The sequence below is a fragment of the Thalia democratica genome, chromosome 7, assembly GCF_965202585.1.
Source record: "Thalia democratica chromosome 7, ktThaDemo2.hap1.1, whole genome shotgun sequence".
Classification (NCBI taxonomy): Eukaryota; Metazoa; Chordata; class Thaliacea; order Salpida; family Salpidae; genus Thalia; species Thalia democratica.
Window position 1 is genome coordinate 22,466,089 of NC_139171.1, and position 18,507 is coordinate 22,484,595.

At 24.6% G+C, this 18,507-nt stretch overlaps 1 protein-coding gene across 1 annotated transcript; it reads left to right on the forward strand.

The window, feature by feature from the left end:
• The first annotated feature begins 856 nt into the window (after positions 1–856).
• On the forward strand, positions 857–15,443 carry LOC145841173 (cadherin-19-like). The gene is made up of 17 exons (XM_082948544.1): positions 857–967; positions 1,223–1,369; positions 1,669–1,810; positions 4,601–4,785; positions 5,089–5,230; positions 6,010–6,146; positions 7,202–7,373; positions 8,238–8,310; positions 9,192–9,304; positions 9,997–10,130; positions 10,710–10,836; positions 11,227–11,349; positions 11,742–11,861; positions 12,942–13,009; positions 13,963–14,102; positions 14,409–14,499; positions 15,300–15,443. Exons 1-17 carry the CDS (start codon positions 857–859, stop codon positions 15,441–15,443), a joined length of 2,169 nt encoding a protein of 722 aa, XP_082804670.1.
• The last annotated feature ends 3,064 nt before the right edge of the window (positions 15,444–18,507 follow it).

An 18,507-nucleotide genomic window follows, 5' to 3' on the forward strand; every position in this document is an offset into this window, starting at 1 on the left:
TTATTTTATTAATTTATATGATATTGAAATACGGTTTAAAAAAAGAATTAAATGCTTCTTGTTGCTTTTATTTGTAGTAAAGTTTGTTTACCTTTTTTTGAGTTGTATGTCTATGCTGGGATATTGATATTACAATAATAAGAGTAGTAAAAATTTATTTAAATAATATTTATAGTTAACTATGTCAGAATGTGAAACTTTTTTAGTAAAGCTGATAGTACTTAAAATAAAAGCTTAAATTATACTTATGGAAGAGATATTTAGTAGCTAAACTTTAAATCTTTGCATGTACTTTTAAGCGCTAAAGTTATAAAAAATATATTCTTCAAGTCTAAACACTTCTTAAAATTGTTTAATTTACCCGTCAAAAATATATATTGCTGTTAGTTTGATGTATTTAGATGTTATGAAAATATTTGTCATAAAAATTTTACAAGGCAGTTGTAGTTACAAAAATGTTTTAAAGTTGTAACAAAGTTTATGGTCAACTAGGCATAAAAATTGATTGCAAAATACATTTTGAAATTTGATAAATTTGTTATATTACGAACAAACATAACTTTAGATGTTTTATAAATAAAGATTGATGTATGATAAATTCATCTTGTATTCTTTTTTCATTTAACTTTCAGCTTCCATCAATTTAAATTTAGTTTCAACTATAACTCATACTTTTTACTGTACGTGTACACTGTACATTAACTTAAAATTTGAATGGGCTAAAATTTTACTAAACGTTTTTGACAAGTTGAATTTTTACATTTAATCTATAGCTACAAATAGTTAGTTATGTTAACATAATTGATATAACAACCAAATAACAATTTTTCAGAATTTAACAATATAAAAGTAAATTATGTTAAAACATTTGATGCTGTTGAGTTTCTTCAGCCTGGCATTGGGCCAGTGGCAGTTCAATTCTTTCAGTGTTTATGAAAACATGCAGCCCAACAGACCGGTTGCCGATGTAAGTGATTTACTTGTTATAATAATCAATTATATGCTGTAAAAATCTTTGGTGTTGGTTTTCTAGTTAAAAAAAAACTTAATAGTTTCTTGTTTTGAATTCAAAATTCTAAAATTTATCAAAATAGAAAATACATATAATATTAGTGCAAATTAAAAATCAAGTCTGTTAAAGTTTTTATAGCCTGCTGTTAAAAACAAGTTTATCTTTTTATAAAACTAAAGTTAAATATATTAATTAAATATTTTCAAACAGTTGAAGTCAAAAATAAAGAATTCTGGTAAATACTCCGGATTGACTTTCGAGCTGATGGGAGAAACTGACATGTTTGAGATGCGAGAAAGCAAATTGTTCGCGAAAGGACCTTTGGACAGAGAAACCAAACAATACTACCAAATAACTGTATGTTTGTTGTAAATATAATAAGTATTTTTTTAGTAGACTAATTATCAATTGAAATTTTTTTATTATATCTGACTACTATTTACACAGCTGAACACTTATGTTTACTGTTAGGTACTTGTTTAATTTTTTGATTTAAAAATAAATATTTTTTGTTTCGGTGTTTGATAAATTGAAATAGAAAGTGCTTACTCTTAAAAGTTGATACAGCAGTATTTAAGTACTTTATACATTTTGTTCAATATGTATCTGAAATACTAAAACATTGAACATTGATTACCCAGAATTCTTTTAACTAGGTGAAAACACTGAACAACGGTAAGGAAGTAGAAGAGCTCCCGTTGAAACAAATAACAATCGAGGTGAAAGATGTGAACGACAACTCACCGGTCATCAACAAGGAGCAGACCAAATACTTCGTTTCAGAAGCAATTAAAACTGGTTTGTTGCAATTTATTTACCTAAATATTTAAAACAAAGGTCAGTATGACTTATATACGTCTAACAAAATAAAAACTAGTTTATCTTGGATATTAATAAAAGTAAAGGAAATAGTTGTTCAAAATCCAGGTAGTTATTCTTGGAGCAAAAAACATTTGTATTAAACAAAATTTTAGAAAAAAAAGTTTATTTGTTTTAAGTTGTATCAGGGATAAGTAAAAAAATGTTAAGTTCAAGCACAAGCAAAAATTAATAAAATCAGAAAAAAAGTTGTAAGCATTGTTTGACTTTCGGTGATTTGCAAACCAAACACAAAAATAGTTTAAAAGTCTGAAAGTATTATTAAGTTCATTAAAAAAAGCGTGCCATAAAAGTTAGTATGCTTTTAAATATAAATATGCTTAATAAATCCTACAAAAACTAAAATAGTTTAAAAAATTTCAAAATTTTAAAAAGCTAAATAGGTTTGATTAAAACTTTAGTTAGTGGACGGAAAATCTACTTCAAACTGTAATTACATATAAAAAAAGGTAAGGTCAAAAAGTCAAATGTCACATATGAAATAAATTTAAGCAAAAACTTTAATGCAAACAAGCATATTTGTAATAAAATTTTCATGGTTTTGGTTAAATACTGAGAGTTAATAATTCTACCTACTACATATTTCACAACTTTAGCCTTTTAAATTACCTTTTATAAACAAAAGTCAAGCAATGCTAATCAAATTTGATGACCAGTAAATGAAAATATGTGTGTTAACAAAGTTGAAAAAAGTAATGTTTATAAAATTTGTACAATTTTTATGTATGAATATTGATTACATTTACAGTAATTAATTACAAGTAATAAAGGAAAAATTTATAAAATTTACCTTATATTGATAATTGTAATTAAAAAAAAAAGACTATTTGTTTCTTTATTTCAATATCAATAACCTATATAATATTTATGATATTTAAAACAAATTGCTGTTTTTCATAAAGTTTTATATTTTTTTGATTACCAGAAAAATATATTTACGTCCTAAATCGTGTAAAACGTAGTTGAAGCAGCTTATAGAACTAAGTAGAACCAAGACTTAAAGTTTTAATTTTAAAAAGGTTATCAAACTTTTGTAGTTTTGTTTATTTAATTTACCGAGAAAAATAATATTAAAAAAAATACTTTTTTTTTCAATTAAGCTTAAAGTTTTAGATAATTTGCTTGATAAGTAGTAAAGAGGAAAAGTTTATCGTTCAATTAAGTTAACAAGAAAATTTATACATCTAAACGAGCAAACTTTTATACGGAAAAGACTAGTTTACGTAAACTAGTTGTCTGCTTATAAAATTTAAATTAATTTGATATATGACAATTGAAACAGCTTTTTGAAAAAAAGTAATTTTTCGCGAAATTTATTTTTTGTTCGTGAAATAGTTGATTTAGGCATTGTGCTTAAAAACTCGAAAATTACGTGTAGTTTTAAAACTTTTATTTATACTAATTATAACATTGTGAAAAAAACATTTTCAAAAAGCAAAACGTTTTTATAAATTTACAGGTCATTGTTATAAAAATAGCCGTATTTTAGTTTCTCAATAACAACGTATGTAACTTTGTATTTTTCGTTTTTAAAACCATTTTTACAACAGTTGTTTACAACTTTATCTGTTATAAAATTATTCACACTATTGTTATATTTTATAAAAAAAAAATATTTAGGATATTTTTTGGTAGATAATAAATTTCGATAACACTTATAAAATATTTTATTTAAAGTTTGAAGTATTAACTTGAAAATAAATGTTCAATACTTTAAGTTAGTTGAAAAAAAGTTTATTGTTTTTCTGGAATATTTTAATTTGTATATATATAACTGTTTTAAAAATAATTTTCCAAACAAAGGCGCGTAAAATACTCACATATACTGAAAACTCTTATCCTTTTTAAGGCAAAACAAAGTTTGAAAAAATCTAGTTTTGTTTTATAATTAAATTATGTCGTACTTACACTGCGGGACTTAATACTTTTCTCTCTAAAGGTCACATCTAAAATATTTGCGTTTGAAAGTAATTTTCTTGATTGAATTTTGAACTAAATTTTTGATTGTGTTTAAAATAACTTTAAGCAAAAAATAGTTTGTTTTAAAATAAAATTTTACGAAAAAAAGTTAAACAAGGATGCATTATAATAAGTTTATTATCTAACCCTGTTTAAAAAGCTAAAAAAACTGTAAATTATTTTATAGTCTTAGAAAACTTATTCGAGTTAAAATTTAACTTGGTGGGGTAAAAAAAACTTATATATGAACTTTTTTTAAAGAGTTATCGTCTTTAAGTAGTCATTTAGTTTAACAACGTTTTACAGAAAGTTATACTTCAATAATTTATCTTTTCTTTTAAAATAAACTTTCATAAATGTTTTATATCGTATTAAAAAATTAATATCAAGTATTTTAATATAATATACTTTAATTGTACCACTCTTGTAACTTTTAGCTTTATACTTCAATGAAATTTTTTGTATGTATTTTTATATTTTTAATATACTTTAGTATATTTTAAACTATGTTATCACTTAAAAGTGGTTTAAACATATTAAATATAAGCTAAAACCATATAATTTTAAAGGCGAATCTACCAAAGCTATAAAATACCAATTTTAAAATAAATTTACAGCGTGTGTACATAAGATATTTTGGCTGTGTAAATTAAAAATCATATTTAAAGCCAGTTAATACGAAATAAAAAAAGAAACTAATTTATTTTTTAGAAATAGATATTTAAAAAGTAACTTACTAAATTTTAACAGGCGATAAGGTGTTCCACGTCGAAGCTTCAGACAAAGATTACGGTTACAACGCAAGATTGGAGTACAAACTGAAATGCGTTGATGACGTCACTAATTGCCCGTTCGTCATCCATCAAAATGGTGAAGTCACGTTGAGCTCGAAGTTGGACAGGGAAACCAAAGATCAGTACAAAATTGCTGTGACTGTAAGTAATTTAATAGAAAAATGCTGATTGAAAAACTAAAAAGTGGTACTAATTTAAAAAAATTAATTGCATAATTTGTAGCAGTTCAAAATTACCTCATAGTTGTTTAACAAATATTAAAAAACTAAGCGCATGTAAAAGTTTTGGCAAAACATATAATTACATGTTACATTTTTCCACTAAACAGTTTACAAACTTAATTTATGATTATCTTAACTAAAAAAAAAAACAAATACTTTGTTTGACCCTTTAGAATATCTTATTAAACATAGTTATTATTTTTATTAAAACAAACATTTGTAGGTAACTGACGGAGTGGGAGGCCCGGGTGACATAGTAAAAAGATCCGACGAAGCAGAGTTCACAGTGGTGGTTCAAGACGCAAATGATAACGCTCCATACTTCGACTGGAATCAGAAAACCGTTGAAATTCCTGAGAATGCCGGTGAGTATAAACTATGCTGTTATGTAAAAATTCGTTAATATTTAGATTTCGATTTTCATCAGAAGTAGTTTAAATGTGATATTACATGAATATTATATGAACATATTGGTTTCTAACGAAACAATGTAAACTTAAACTTGTGCGCAGTGTAATAAAAATAATTGTGGATGAATAAAAATAATATAAATAAAATATTTTTGATTTTCATTGCCAAAAGCTCGTCTAGAAATGTAATAAAATAATTTTTTTGCAACATAATTTAATTTGTTAGTTTGATTTTTTTACTGTACTAAGCTATTAAAAGAAAATAGTTGTTATTATGTGCCAATTACTTTATAAAGTATTTGATTTCAACTGGGTTTTAAATTAAAATGTTAGTTGAAAATACTTAAAAAATACTTGTTTCAAATTACGTTTAAAGACTAAAATATTTTACTTTTTTTCAGTACATTTGTAAAAAAGTTAATTCATTGTTTAGGTCAAATGATTCTCGTGAAAAAAAATGTTTACACGTACACTTAATAAAGTAGTTACAAAAGCTGATAGTAAAGTTAAAAAGTTATTTATAAGAGCTAAATAAGGTTTTTGAGTACTAGAAATTTATAAAGATTCGTTTCAACACATCTTAGCTGAATTTTATTTAACACATTTAATGTTAGAAAACTTCTTTATAGTAACTTATAAATGTAAAGTGCAAAAGCTTATTTATTGATTAGTATTAAGTATAAGTATTTCTTTCAAATAATAAATATTTATTTTTTTATTTATTTTTTTCACAGCTTTTAATACTGAAGTAATGAAGTTGACTGCTGTTGACAAGGATTTAGGAAATAATGCAGAAATGGTATACAAGCTGTCAAACGATGGAAATAACATGTTCTTTGTTGATAATAAGGGAGTTTTGAGAGTAAAACAGGTTAGTTTGTTTTAAAACTTGTTAAAAAAACTCAGTGTTAATCTATGATAGGTAGGTTATTTAAAAGTATGCTGTCATAAGTATAAGTTATATCTAAATTTAATAATATCAGTATGATTTTTTTTTTATAATTCGACATCAAATTATAGAAACGCCGTTTTGCAACTAGTTAAACATGTCATCTATATTGAATATTTTTAAAAAAAGCTTGTGTTTACTTCAAATTAAGTATGGTCAAATAAAATTTAATATAAATTTTGTCAGAAATTTCATTAAAAAAAACTATTTTCACCTTATCTACATATTTAAAAATATGAAAGTGTGTTTATTTTTGTGTTAAAAGTTTGTTTTCCAAAGTTAAAAACTACCTTGTTTTCAGAAGCATTTATTTTACAAAGTTTGAAACTTAACAAATTAAGTTTTAACGACCGAAAAAATCTGATAAAGGTTAAACTGATTTGTTGTTTTTATTAATAACTGTCAAACGACACATTAGTATAAATTTCTAAATAAACAAAGAATGTTCCCATACTTAGAAAAATATCATAACAAATTAAAACAAAAGAATTTCTTTTGTTTCGTACTTTTGTTTTACAAAATCTTGATTTATAATATTGAAAAAAAACTGTTTTGTACAGTTTTTTTTTAATTTGTTGTTATAATAAAGTTTAAAAGTTATTGAACAACTTTTATACTTTTAGCAAACAAAGTTTTCTGTATTATAAATATTTTTAAGCTATTTTAAAAACGTTTTATATAATTTATTATACTTTGTTAAAAACATATATAAGTAAAGTTAAATACTGAAAAAAAAAATGTTGATCAACTTTAAACCTTGATAAAATTAAATTTTGTTTAAACCATGCATACACAAATTAAAAGCTTAAAAATACAAATTATTCGGATAGATAAAAACAGTTTCTAGTATTAATTTAAATTAATTTAGTTTTTTTTTATCAATTTTATTTTGATTTTAAGACATTTAGTTTTCCAAAATTAAAGCAAAAATATTAGCTTAAAATAAGTAAAACAATACTTTTTTTAATTTTAAACAGAATTTGGACTACGAAAAGCAACAAGAGTACAACTTGGTGGTTGAAGTTTCAAACAAAAATCAGCTGGTAGAAGGAACTAAAACATCAAGTAACAATAAAGCTAATGTCAAAGTCAAAGTTGTTGATGTCAACGAGCCACCAGTGTTGCTGGAAGATTCTAAAAACATTAAAGGTTTTTGTTTGTTTAATGTTTATTTTGGTTTAACAAAAACATACCCTACTATAGATAGGAAATTAATAAACGCTTATAACATTAAGAAATAAGTATGCTGAAGGTGTTGCAAAAAAAAACGTATTTACTCTTGTAGTGTGTTTGTTGGTACTTTTAAATGACTTAAGCATGTAATTTTATTAAACTATTGTTTGAATTCAGTAGCCTGTTGAATGTTCAGTGTACTTAATACAGAGTAGCCTACATAATTAAAAAACAACTTTACATCAAGGTTTCCTTTGATGCCATATGATCTAAAACACAAATGTTCTACAGTTTAATCTCATTATATAAAAACCATGTAAAGCGTATAATTAAGATGTTTGTATGTACTTAAAATTAAGTGTTTATTAAAAAAAATGTTTAAAGTTTATTTTTAAACTTAAAACAAAATCTTACAAAGCAGTTTTAAGTGAAAATAAATTAGTATTAGACAGTATGTGTCAACACATTATATAAACTTTTTTGACATATAACATTTATATCAACGTATATGAGTCATTAAGTGAAAGTCTTCCGTTTTTAATTAAAATGCAATTAAGTTTAGTATGAAAAAACTCTATATAGAAATATAAATCGAAGTAGCTAGTATTACAATTGGCCCAAAAGTGCTATAAACTATTATGTATTAGACTATGCAAATGTTTTTTTTTGAGTACAGTATTATTTTAAAGCAATTTTTATTAATTTTAAACTTAGATATAAACTTAACAATCGATAAAAAAACAAGTATTAACTTGTTCAGTTTATGAAGATGCAGAAGTCGTTACAAAAGTTGCGAAGTTAAATAAATAAAGTAAACATATAATAACATTTTTTTTTCAGTTTCTGAAGATGCAGAAGTCGGTACAAAAGTTGCCAAGTTGAATGCAAAAGATCCAGAAGGAGATGCTTTTAAGTTTGTTTTTATTGATATTTTCTAATATAAATGAATTATATATAAAGTTAAAACTAATTTGTAAACAAAAAGTCAACTTATTTTGTTTATGGGTAGTTTTAAACTAAGTTATGACTTTATATTGCTCAAAAGTTTCAAATTCGTAAAAACCAAGTATCTACATACTAAAGGTGCTATTCCAGAGTAAAAATAGAAAAAGTGAATCAAAGTTTACATATTAAAAAATCTAAAACCATCGTAACTAATTTAAATTAAAATTGTTTATTAATATACATGGACAATAAGCTTATATGAATAGGAAAGAAAATAACAAAAAATATCTCCCAACTATGTAGTACTATTTTTCATGAACTGTTACGTCATAATTAAAAATGTTAAATTTTATCAAAGTTGACCAAATGGTTAACATAACTGTAATTATTTTATAATTTTTATATAACTTTTTACGAGGTTTTAAATGCGTATTTTATAAAACTGACAAGTGTTGACGCATCTTAATAATAATAATCTTAATAACAAATTTTGATTTTTTTGCCAAATTTTTCGCGTTTAGGTGAGTTAAATATTTTACACATGGTTGAAGCTTGAGGTGATATAAGCTTATCTTTGTTAGCATGTTTTACTTAACGACTTTACAATCTAGTTAAAAATAACTTGTGTGAATATATTCAGTTCACTACACGGTTTTAAGATTTTTTAACAGTCAAAGCTGTTTTATATTAAAACTTTGTAATAAAAACAATTAAAATCAGCCAAATGCAGATATACAACAACAGCATTTCTTTTAAAATATATTATTTGTTTTATCAATTTTTTAGTTTTCACAATTATATATTTACGTTTAAAGTACTTACTTGAAAGTTTAAACATTATAATAACAGTTTCGAAGGATCAAACAAACACTTCTCAGTAAATGAAAACGGTGATGTGGTTCTTAAACATCAGTTGGATTATGAAAATGAACAACAGTATGAATTAGAAGTTACTATGAAAGGTAAGTAAAATGAGTTTAGTCTGTAAATTTACTGACTGAGTGTTTTGTAATATTTGAAGCAACGTTGCTTAACATTTATAATTAAAAAAAAGTTATAAACTGTTTCAAAAAATTCTTTTATTAAACATTCATTTTTAAACAGATGCGTATTTCTTTTGGTAATAAACTTTAACAAATTGACATGTAATTTTATTTGTTCAAGCTTTTAATAATAATGTATTTAAATTAATTTAAAACCAATATTATTGAAATTTAATAAACGTTGTTAAATAGGCAATTAGATTATATTAATTTTATTAATATATTTTAAAGTTTAAAGCGTTAAATTTCTAAACAAATGCTGAAAGTTTATCATTTGATTTGTGTTATAAAATAAGTTTGTGTTATAAACACTTATTTGCTTTTTGTTTTAGAACGGTTAATTAAACAATAAACAAAACCATCAAATATTATGACTGAGTTGGCTACTGGTAAACATGTTTTAAAGTTCATGATTTTGAAATAAAAACAGTTTGAAACTTGTTAAAATAAGTAGTTAAATAACTTAGAAACTAAACTACTATAAAAAAGTTGTTGAAAACGGATCAAAAAAAATTCCTCATCTATCATTGCCAAGAAGTTACAACATAACAACATTTGAAAGATTGGTAATTAATTGAATATTTATAAAAACGTTTTAATATTTTCAACAGACAAATCAAAAGGAAACAACAAAAGTACAGAAAAAGTTTTTGTACAAGTACTAGATGTTAATGACAATGTTCCAGTACCTTTAAACGAATCAAGAGTTCTGACTCTCTGTCAGAACAATCATACTGCTTCTCAGGTATTTAATTTAACCGCTATATCCATATTATAACTTTTAATTAATACTTGAATGATTTAACTGTTTGCTTTAAAGAAAAAGTTTCAACCTTAAATTTCTAAAAAGTTAATTTTTAATACTACAAAATAAAAAAACATTCTTAATTAAGAAACAATTCCAAATTATCGTAATGTAATCAAAACATTATATATCCAAATAACAATTACAACATAAAGTTGGCGGTAAAAACTAGCTGGTCTTAATACAATGCCATTAAAATACTTTAAACTAATTCCCAAAGCCGCAAGATTCTACAGCAACAAAAAGCAAATAATTTTTGCAGTAACAATTTGCTAAATTACTAATTAACAAATAGCATTTTGTTTTGTTGTTGGTGGTAAGATTACTTTTTATTCTTGTCTTATAAGAAACTTTTGACGTTTAACTTGATAACTATAGAGCCTAACTAAATATTGTTTTTTTACTTATGACTTTAAGCAAGTTTTAAACAAACCTTTTATCACAATTTATAGCACGAAAAAAAAGTTAGTACATTTATGTAATTAATTATATTGATTTTCCTAAAATTTGATTTTTTAGGTATTGAAAGGAGCCTTAAAAGCTTCAGACGCTGATAGTTTGGATGTGAACGGAAATGTTCTCACTTTTTCACAAGACCCAACTGATCAAACTTATAATGGAAACTTCGAACTGTTTAATAAAGATGGTAGCTAGTTGCTGTGTTTTTATCTTTAAATTAATTTCTAACAAGTTTATATAAAAGAAATGCAGCTAAAAATATATTTGCAGTTGTTTTAATCTTATTTAGCTCTAAACCATTTTATGTCAAACCTATTTTTGTAGCATGTTATTTAAATTCGTTCAAAGTTTATCAAAATAAAGTAATGTTATCGGTTTATTGCTAACTTTAAACAGATAGAATCTAAATAACTATAAAACATTTAGACTGAAACATAAAATACATAAAGTAGAACATTTTAATATACAATCTCAACATAAAACGTGTATATCAACAAAAGCTGGCTACTGCTACAATTGTAAAGCCATGAGCTGAAAATGTACCTAACTTTAAAAATACACAAACTTCTTCTGACAGGTCAAGGATACATCAGAACACTTAGAGGAGATTTTGACAAGTCAGTTACTGATAAGTACACGTTGAGCTACATAATATCAGACAATGGAAGCAATAAGTTACAAGGAACGTATACCGTGGAAGGTAAATTATTTTGTTTATAAATATTTTTATTAGTAAGTGATACATGGTAAGGAAAGAATGTCGTTAGAATTAGTTTTGGTAATTTTAAGCTTGGTGAATACTACTTTATATACAATTTCAAACATGGCTGGAAATTAAGTAAAAACTTTTAGTGATTTATGTCGTAACATATTTATTTTAAAGTTCAAATATCGCTTTTAAGCAAACGGCAGAAACAACATTTGAATTTTACCACTGAAATAATACCTTAAAGTATACGCAATTGTACAAAAAAGTTTTACAATTTAAAAAAATGCACTATTTCATTGTAGTTAAATATTTTTACAATAAGTTCGGGGATTAAAAATAAACATTTTGTTACGAGCCTTTATAAATCATGTTTTTTTACACAGTAAATGTTTGCGAGTGCGGAGAAAATGGTAATTGTCAGACAACAGAACCTCAAAAAGGCGGCGGAAATACGGTGAACATTGTTGTTATTGTAGCCTGCGTCTTATTAGCTCTTATAGGGGGTGAGTTTAATTACAAAATAATTAACATTTAATAGTGATAAATATCTACTTATAATTTAAATTTACATATCAAGTTGCATGTAAACAAAATATTTATATATCACTGTTTAAATATTTTTAACGGTATTTTTTTAAACTTAATGAACTCAAACTTTACTGTTCAATTGTTTTCTACGAACTACTAACAAACAAGCATAAAAATTCCAGAATTAAGTAAATATTATAAACGTTTTTGTCTAATTTTTTACAAACTTTAAAAGGTTTGTACTAGCGAGTAAATTTTTACACATTTAAGAGTTTATCTAAGTGTCATTAAACTGTCAAAGTATATAAAAATACTTTTTAAAACTTTTTAAAACGCGATTTGAACGCGAGTAGGCTGTAAAAGTAGTAAAACTGCATTATGTTTTACACTTGTTTATAAAACACAAAAACTTGTATACTAAAAACTAAACACAAGTATTATGTTTTGACTCAATACAAAACAATAAAATGCTCTTAAAATATAATTTCGATAAAAGTTCATTTTTAAAGATGTCTTTATTTATTGTAAATATAAATCTTAAGCTAGTTAATTGACTAGTGTGAAAATCAATTTAAAAAATATCTTACTTGTTTTACTAACATTATTCGAAATTTATTTAAAACTTTTATTAACAATGTTTACATTTTAATAGCTAATTGGAACTTTTTTAAAAAGATTGAGTTAATATAGTTTATGTTTTAAGTAACGTTTAACAACAGATTATTCAAAAAAGGTGTGTTTTTATTATATTTATAAGAACTTACTAAATGTTCTGCATTTTGTTTGTAACATTTATTGAAATGTTGTTTAAGATTACTTATTTACAATACCAAATACAGTACATAGTAAAAGCTTAGCATACCAATTTGTTTTGTTTATTGTTTTTAGATAAAAGTTATGTTTGTATAATAAAGCTCTGTTTACGTTTTACAGGTGTTTTGCCTAAATATTGTTACCAGTTAAACAATATTACAACTACTTAATTTTAAAAGACAACTTATAGAAAGTTTAAATCATTAAAAACATACAAAACTAATTTTAATTTATTTTTGCAGTTGTACTATCTGCATTCTTCTACAGAAAAACCAAACGTGACAGAAAGTTGAAGAATAATCTTATTCATGTTAGTTTATTTGATGTAGTTTGTAAAAATAAGAAGGTTATATTTTTACAAAGTTTCCCAAGGTGGGCGAAATCGTATTTAGTATAATGTTAACTCGTAAGCTTTTGAATAAATTAATTAACATTATTCATAAAAGGAAAAGTACATAAAAAATAGGTTTAAAACGAACAATTTCTTCAAATAACGATACAAGTCTCAAAAATTAATTTAGTATGTTTGTACTTAATAAACTTGATAAAAAAAGTGATTTCCGAAAAGAAATATCTAAGCGCTTAAAGCTTATAGATTTTCATCCAACAATATTTTTGTATTGTTTATTTTAACCAGGTTAAGTATAAAAACGAAATTAAATTTATAAAAATAAACTACGTTACACAACAATAATATACTACCTGTTTAAGATTTTAATCATATAATGCTTAAAAATCAATCTTTTATCACTGGTATAAAAGATGCATACCATGTATATTCACACTGTATCTCCTCTCTAGAAGGACATCGAATCAGGATACCTTAGAGAGATATTCAAAAACGCTAAATTACCAAAATTTTGGCTCTCTAATATAATGCTCAAAAACTAAATTATTTTATCAGATATAGTTATTGTATCCCGCACAGGATACAATAATAATACTTTGTAACACTAAATACTACTACTACAGTAATAATATTAAATACTCTAAAGTAAAGATTAAATTACAAACATTACGGCTCTCTAGCATAATGCTCAAGAACTAGATTAATTTATCAGATGCTCACCATATAATCTATTTGTATTGGATATGATGTAATTTGTTATTATATAGTACTTTATTTCGCTCAGGAGCCGAATCAGGTGACAAGGGACCATCGTGTCCTAGAAAAATGAGTTGTATTTGTAATTTCTTATAATAAAAAAACAACAAAATTAAAAAAACAAAGTTAAACTTTGTTTTTATATAATAATCTCACAGGACATCGAGTCAGGAGAGATGGGAAGCGACGTTCCAGGTGAGAAGATCGAAGGAGGAGGAGAGGAAGACAACATGAAGTGGGATAACATGGAGCTGAAGGTAAAGAGTAACGAGGAAGAAAACGAGCAGGACGTGTTGGTGTTTGTTGTAGTGTTTGAAATTTATAAACTTGTTAAGATTACAAGTACAAATAAACATGATTCGACGAGAGTTTGTATTCATATATTTTCTAATTGAAAGTATACAAGTACAAAAAATTTACTTTTGTTTTTGTTTATGGCATGTAAAATGGTTTTATTAAACAAAAAACATAGAGTTTGTATGTAAATATCGTGATACTTTATCTAGGGTACAAATCTTAATGTTTGTCTTTCCTAAAAAGAATAAAATGTATACTTTATTACACTTTTACTGTAATAAATGTTAATTAGTGATCTTTTATTCAGGCAAGCATCAGACGTAGACGTAGAAATGATAGATGAGTGCAAACAAAACACAGATAATGACCCAAACAATCTCCCTTATGACGCAATACAGGTAAGTGTTCTTTAAATATTACCTATGTACTTTTCAATATGCGTAAAGCAAAACTTATTTTTCTTTGATTTTCTCATGTGTGTAAGTTTCTCTGTTATAGTTTTCATTAATTTCGAATTCTTTTTATTTGCATTTTTAAGTAGTAATTTTTATGTAATGAGGCAATATTTTATTTCATTTCAGTTTAATTTGAAAGTTTATATCAAGTTGAAAGAGTTTGATTTTTCGTTTGAAATTAAGAGGATAATATTTCACTAACATATATGATTTCATTAGGCCAGCTTTCAATTCTAAATTTTCTCTTTGTAAAACATCGAAAGTAAAGTTACTATGGTTTTCTTTAAAAATGAATTTCATAAATTTGATTATACCAAATCCAAAGAGTTTAGATTTAAACTTAAAATATTATACTAAAAAAGATAATATAATAAGTTCAATTTTAGATTAAAAGATGTGCTTATGATTTAATGTTGAGTAATTTTTAACATTACTTATATAAACTTTTAACATTATTCTAGGTTGACCAAAACACATATTGAACTTTAAACAAAGTTATTTTCAACGTTTAGTTTAAAAAAGTTAATTTGTTTATCGTTATGTATTTACATCTTAATTAGTTAGTAATTTTAAACTCTATGTTAAAAAACTAATAAATATTAGAACTTGTCTTATGTTAACTTATAATAAGTATTTCAAAAAGTAAACAAATATTAAAAATCCTAGGTGTTAGTAAAAATATCAAATACAACTTTCTTATGGTAAAACTGTCAAAAATTCAATATTAAAAAAATTTATCAAAGGTGTACGAATACGAGGGGGACGGATCGAGGGTCGGTTCTCTCTCCTCATTGGACGAGAGCGTCAAGTCAGGTGACGAGGATTACAACTACTTGAACGAGTGGGGGCCAAAGTTCAACAAGATCGCTGACGTCTACGGGAAATGATAGTGACGTCATGCATGATCTGACGTCATTTGTTTGTGACGTCGCTTTTGTAAATTTTCGCTAGACGTTTTAACTTTGTTTTAATTTTAGGATTTATACTAAAACCCTATAAGTCAAGAAATAATTGTGTGACGTCATTTGTAGACGCAATTGATTTTTCAGTTTGGTTATGACGTTTTTGACTTAAACTATGATATCATTTGCCTATTTTGATGTAAAACTTTTTTTGGTGATCGCTTTGTTTTTGTTTCGGTCGCATTTAAAAAATTAAGAATTCGAAATTTGGCTAACTGGTCAGAAGGTTCCAGTTAAACTAGTTATTAAAGTAAAGTTTTTAAAAATAGTTAAGTGTATATTTGATAGGATCGAATAAAAGTTTTCCTTGATACAAACAATTTGTAAGTTTGTCTAGTTTATTTTTAGGACTATTTCTTAATTAGAGTTAATGTTTAATATGAAATCCCTCTATGACTAATTTAAATTGTTTAAGTTCTTTATAATGAGCTAATAAATTTACCAATTTTCAAATAAAATTTTGTTATAAAAGAAAAAAACAATTTCGTTTGTTTACATTCGTTTGGAATAATATTTCTTTTTTTATTATGAATTTTTTTTTGCCATTGAATAAATCATATAAACTGTTTTTCAGTGATTTTGTTATAGTTTTTATACTTGATATACAATCTTTACTATAGGAAAAAACAAACCTTACATAAATTTTTATTTAGCTTGAATATTTTTATCTCCTAAGTTTCTTTAAACACACTAAAAGCTAGCTTCAGTATTAAAAAAATATAACTTAAAAAAAAACCTAGAATCTAAAATTTAAACCACTTTTTACCAAGCTCTTTTTTTAATGGTCCCTTTCGAAGAAATTTAAAAGGCCCAAGCCTCCCTCTAATATGGCTTCTCAAAATTATTTGTGCACATTTTTTTGTTTATTAAAAAATAAGTTGGTGCATTTTAATATGTCAGCGTCACGCTGCTCTTACTAAAAATGTTTTATTTTAGAACTTTATTTAAATAGACTCATGCAAACTTCCAGACGTTCTTAATTATTTTTAACGCTAGCCATTACATCTGGTTTCAAAAAATGATTTTTTGAGTAACAATAAACAATTTATTGAAATAAAAGCTACTCTATCACAATGAAAATTTTGAATAAACAACTTATTAATTCAAACAGAACTTCGTATTTGTCAATTACAACATCTTAGGTAATTTAAATCGTACTTTAAATATGTTAATAAGAAAAAGAAATGTAAATCATCGTTTCTCTGTATAAATAATTGACCTCTGTATAAAAAGTTTTTTAAAAAACAACCTTATCATAACTGAGATGTTTTATTACAACTAACAGTCTCTCAAAAAAAGACACAATAACATGATAAATTAAAAAAATAAGGTAAAATAGAGTATATAAATTCTATTAACCCTTGTCACAAGTCATGTATGACACAATTAAATAAATAATCAAAAACTTCTATAAATGGAGACTGAAAACCATATTACCCAAACAAAACATACTTTAACAATTACATGGTCTTTGTAAACTAGACCTCCCTACTAAAATCTCCATAAATTTATCCTTAGAATACATGTTATAAATTTTCAAAATAACCTTCTTATAGTCTTTAGAAAAAAATCCTGGTTAGGCCTGAGCTATGCAGATAAAATTTCACTGAAATAAAGTGAACTGAGTAAAACATTACTATATTAAATTAAAATAGTTACCTAAAAGTATATTTGTTTAGTTATATTCTTGTAGGAGAAAAGCCAAAATGTTAATTAAACCAAAATAGGTTTTACGAGCAAATAAAAAAAGCTAAACATATGATGAATAAGTAAGCGCAGTTATCCAAAAGGCTGAGATTAAACGCCTTAACTATAAACTTAATTTGATTTGAGAGTTTACACAAATAAATTATCATGATTTTTATACTGTGTGCAAAACTCTAAATCAAAATTGAGAAAGCTTTTATTAGTGTGAAAAAACACTGTTTTATCCCTCAAGTGTGAAATCATAAAGTAGTTCATTTAACTTTGAACAAAAATTGAGTAAGCTTGGAACAGGTCATTTTTTCACAAAAGGTCAATTTTGCATTAGTATAAAAAAACAAAAAAAATATAGTAAAAGATAAATTAACTAAAAAAAAAGTGGAGAAAAAATAATTCACCGACCGACGGTAAGCGTTATAAGTAACAGTGGTAGCAAAAATAAAAAAAATGAAATAGCTAAGAAAAACTGTTATTAAAAGAAAAGCAAGAAAATAAACAATTAAAAAAAAAGATTTATTAAAAAAAACAAGAATTAAGTGTCAAAGACCGAGGGTTAAGGTTAGGGGTAACTGTGATACTAAAAAAAAGTTAAAACAAATAATAAATTATAAAATTATTAATAAAAACACACTACAATATAATTAAATAACTTAATGATAAAAACTATTATATCAAATTATGCAGTTTTATAAAACTTAATTTACTTAATTTCTATATATGATAAATTAACTGTGTATACGACAACTTATGGTGCTACACACAAACTCCCTATAATTCTTCATTTTTTGCTCATAAAAACTCTTAATAACTGTTTTTCTAATAAGTATACAAAAAATACAACTTAGTTAAAAAATACGTTAGCTAAGCTTAAAGTTTATATTAATGGTTAAATTACACATAATTCTTAGAATATTTGCTACAGTTGTTGCTTTTATCAGATAATAATGCTAAATTATTTTTGATTTACTGAAAAAAATATACAAGAACAAGTATAAACACAACTTATTATTTTTTTTTATTTTTTACACAATAAAAATGTTAAAATTTTTAACAAAAGTCTGTTTATTTTTAATAAATGCAATTATCGTTTTTTTAACAAAAATATTTTATATAATTGTAATGAGTAAATGTCTTATTCAATGTTATTTCTAGCGTTTGTTGCTTTAAATTTTTAGCTGTAAAAAACCAGTTAATTTAATATAACTTTTTTATTACAAGTTTTTGACGAATTAAAACAAATAAATGATAAACAATAATAATATATTAAAAAACCATCAATAAAAAA

Excerpts from the sequence above, each read along its gene's own strand:
- LOC145841173 (XM_082948544.1), top strand. The coding sequence starts at position 857 with ATGTTAAAACATTTGATGCTGTTGAGTTTCTTCAGCCTGGCATTGGGC. Across the intron at positions 9,305-9,996 it reads ATTAGAAGTTACTATGAAAG|ACAAATCAAAAGGAAACAAC; the intron begins GTAAGTAAAATG and ends TATTTTCAACAG. Across the intron at positions 10,837-11,226 it reads CGAACTGTTTAATAAAGATG|GTCAAGGATACATCAGAACA; the intron begins GTAGCTAGTTGC and ends TTCTTCTGACAG.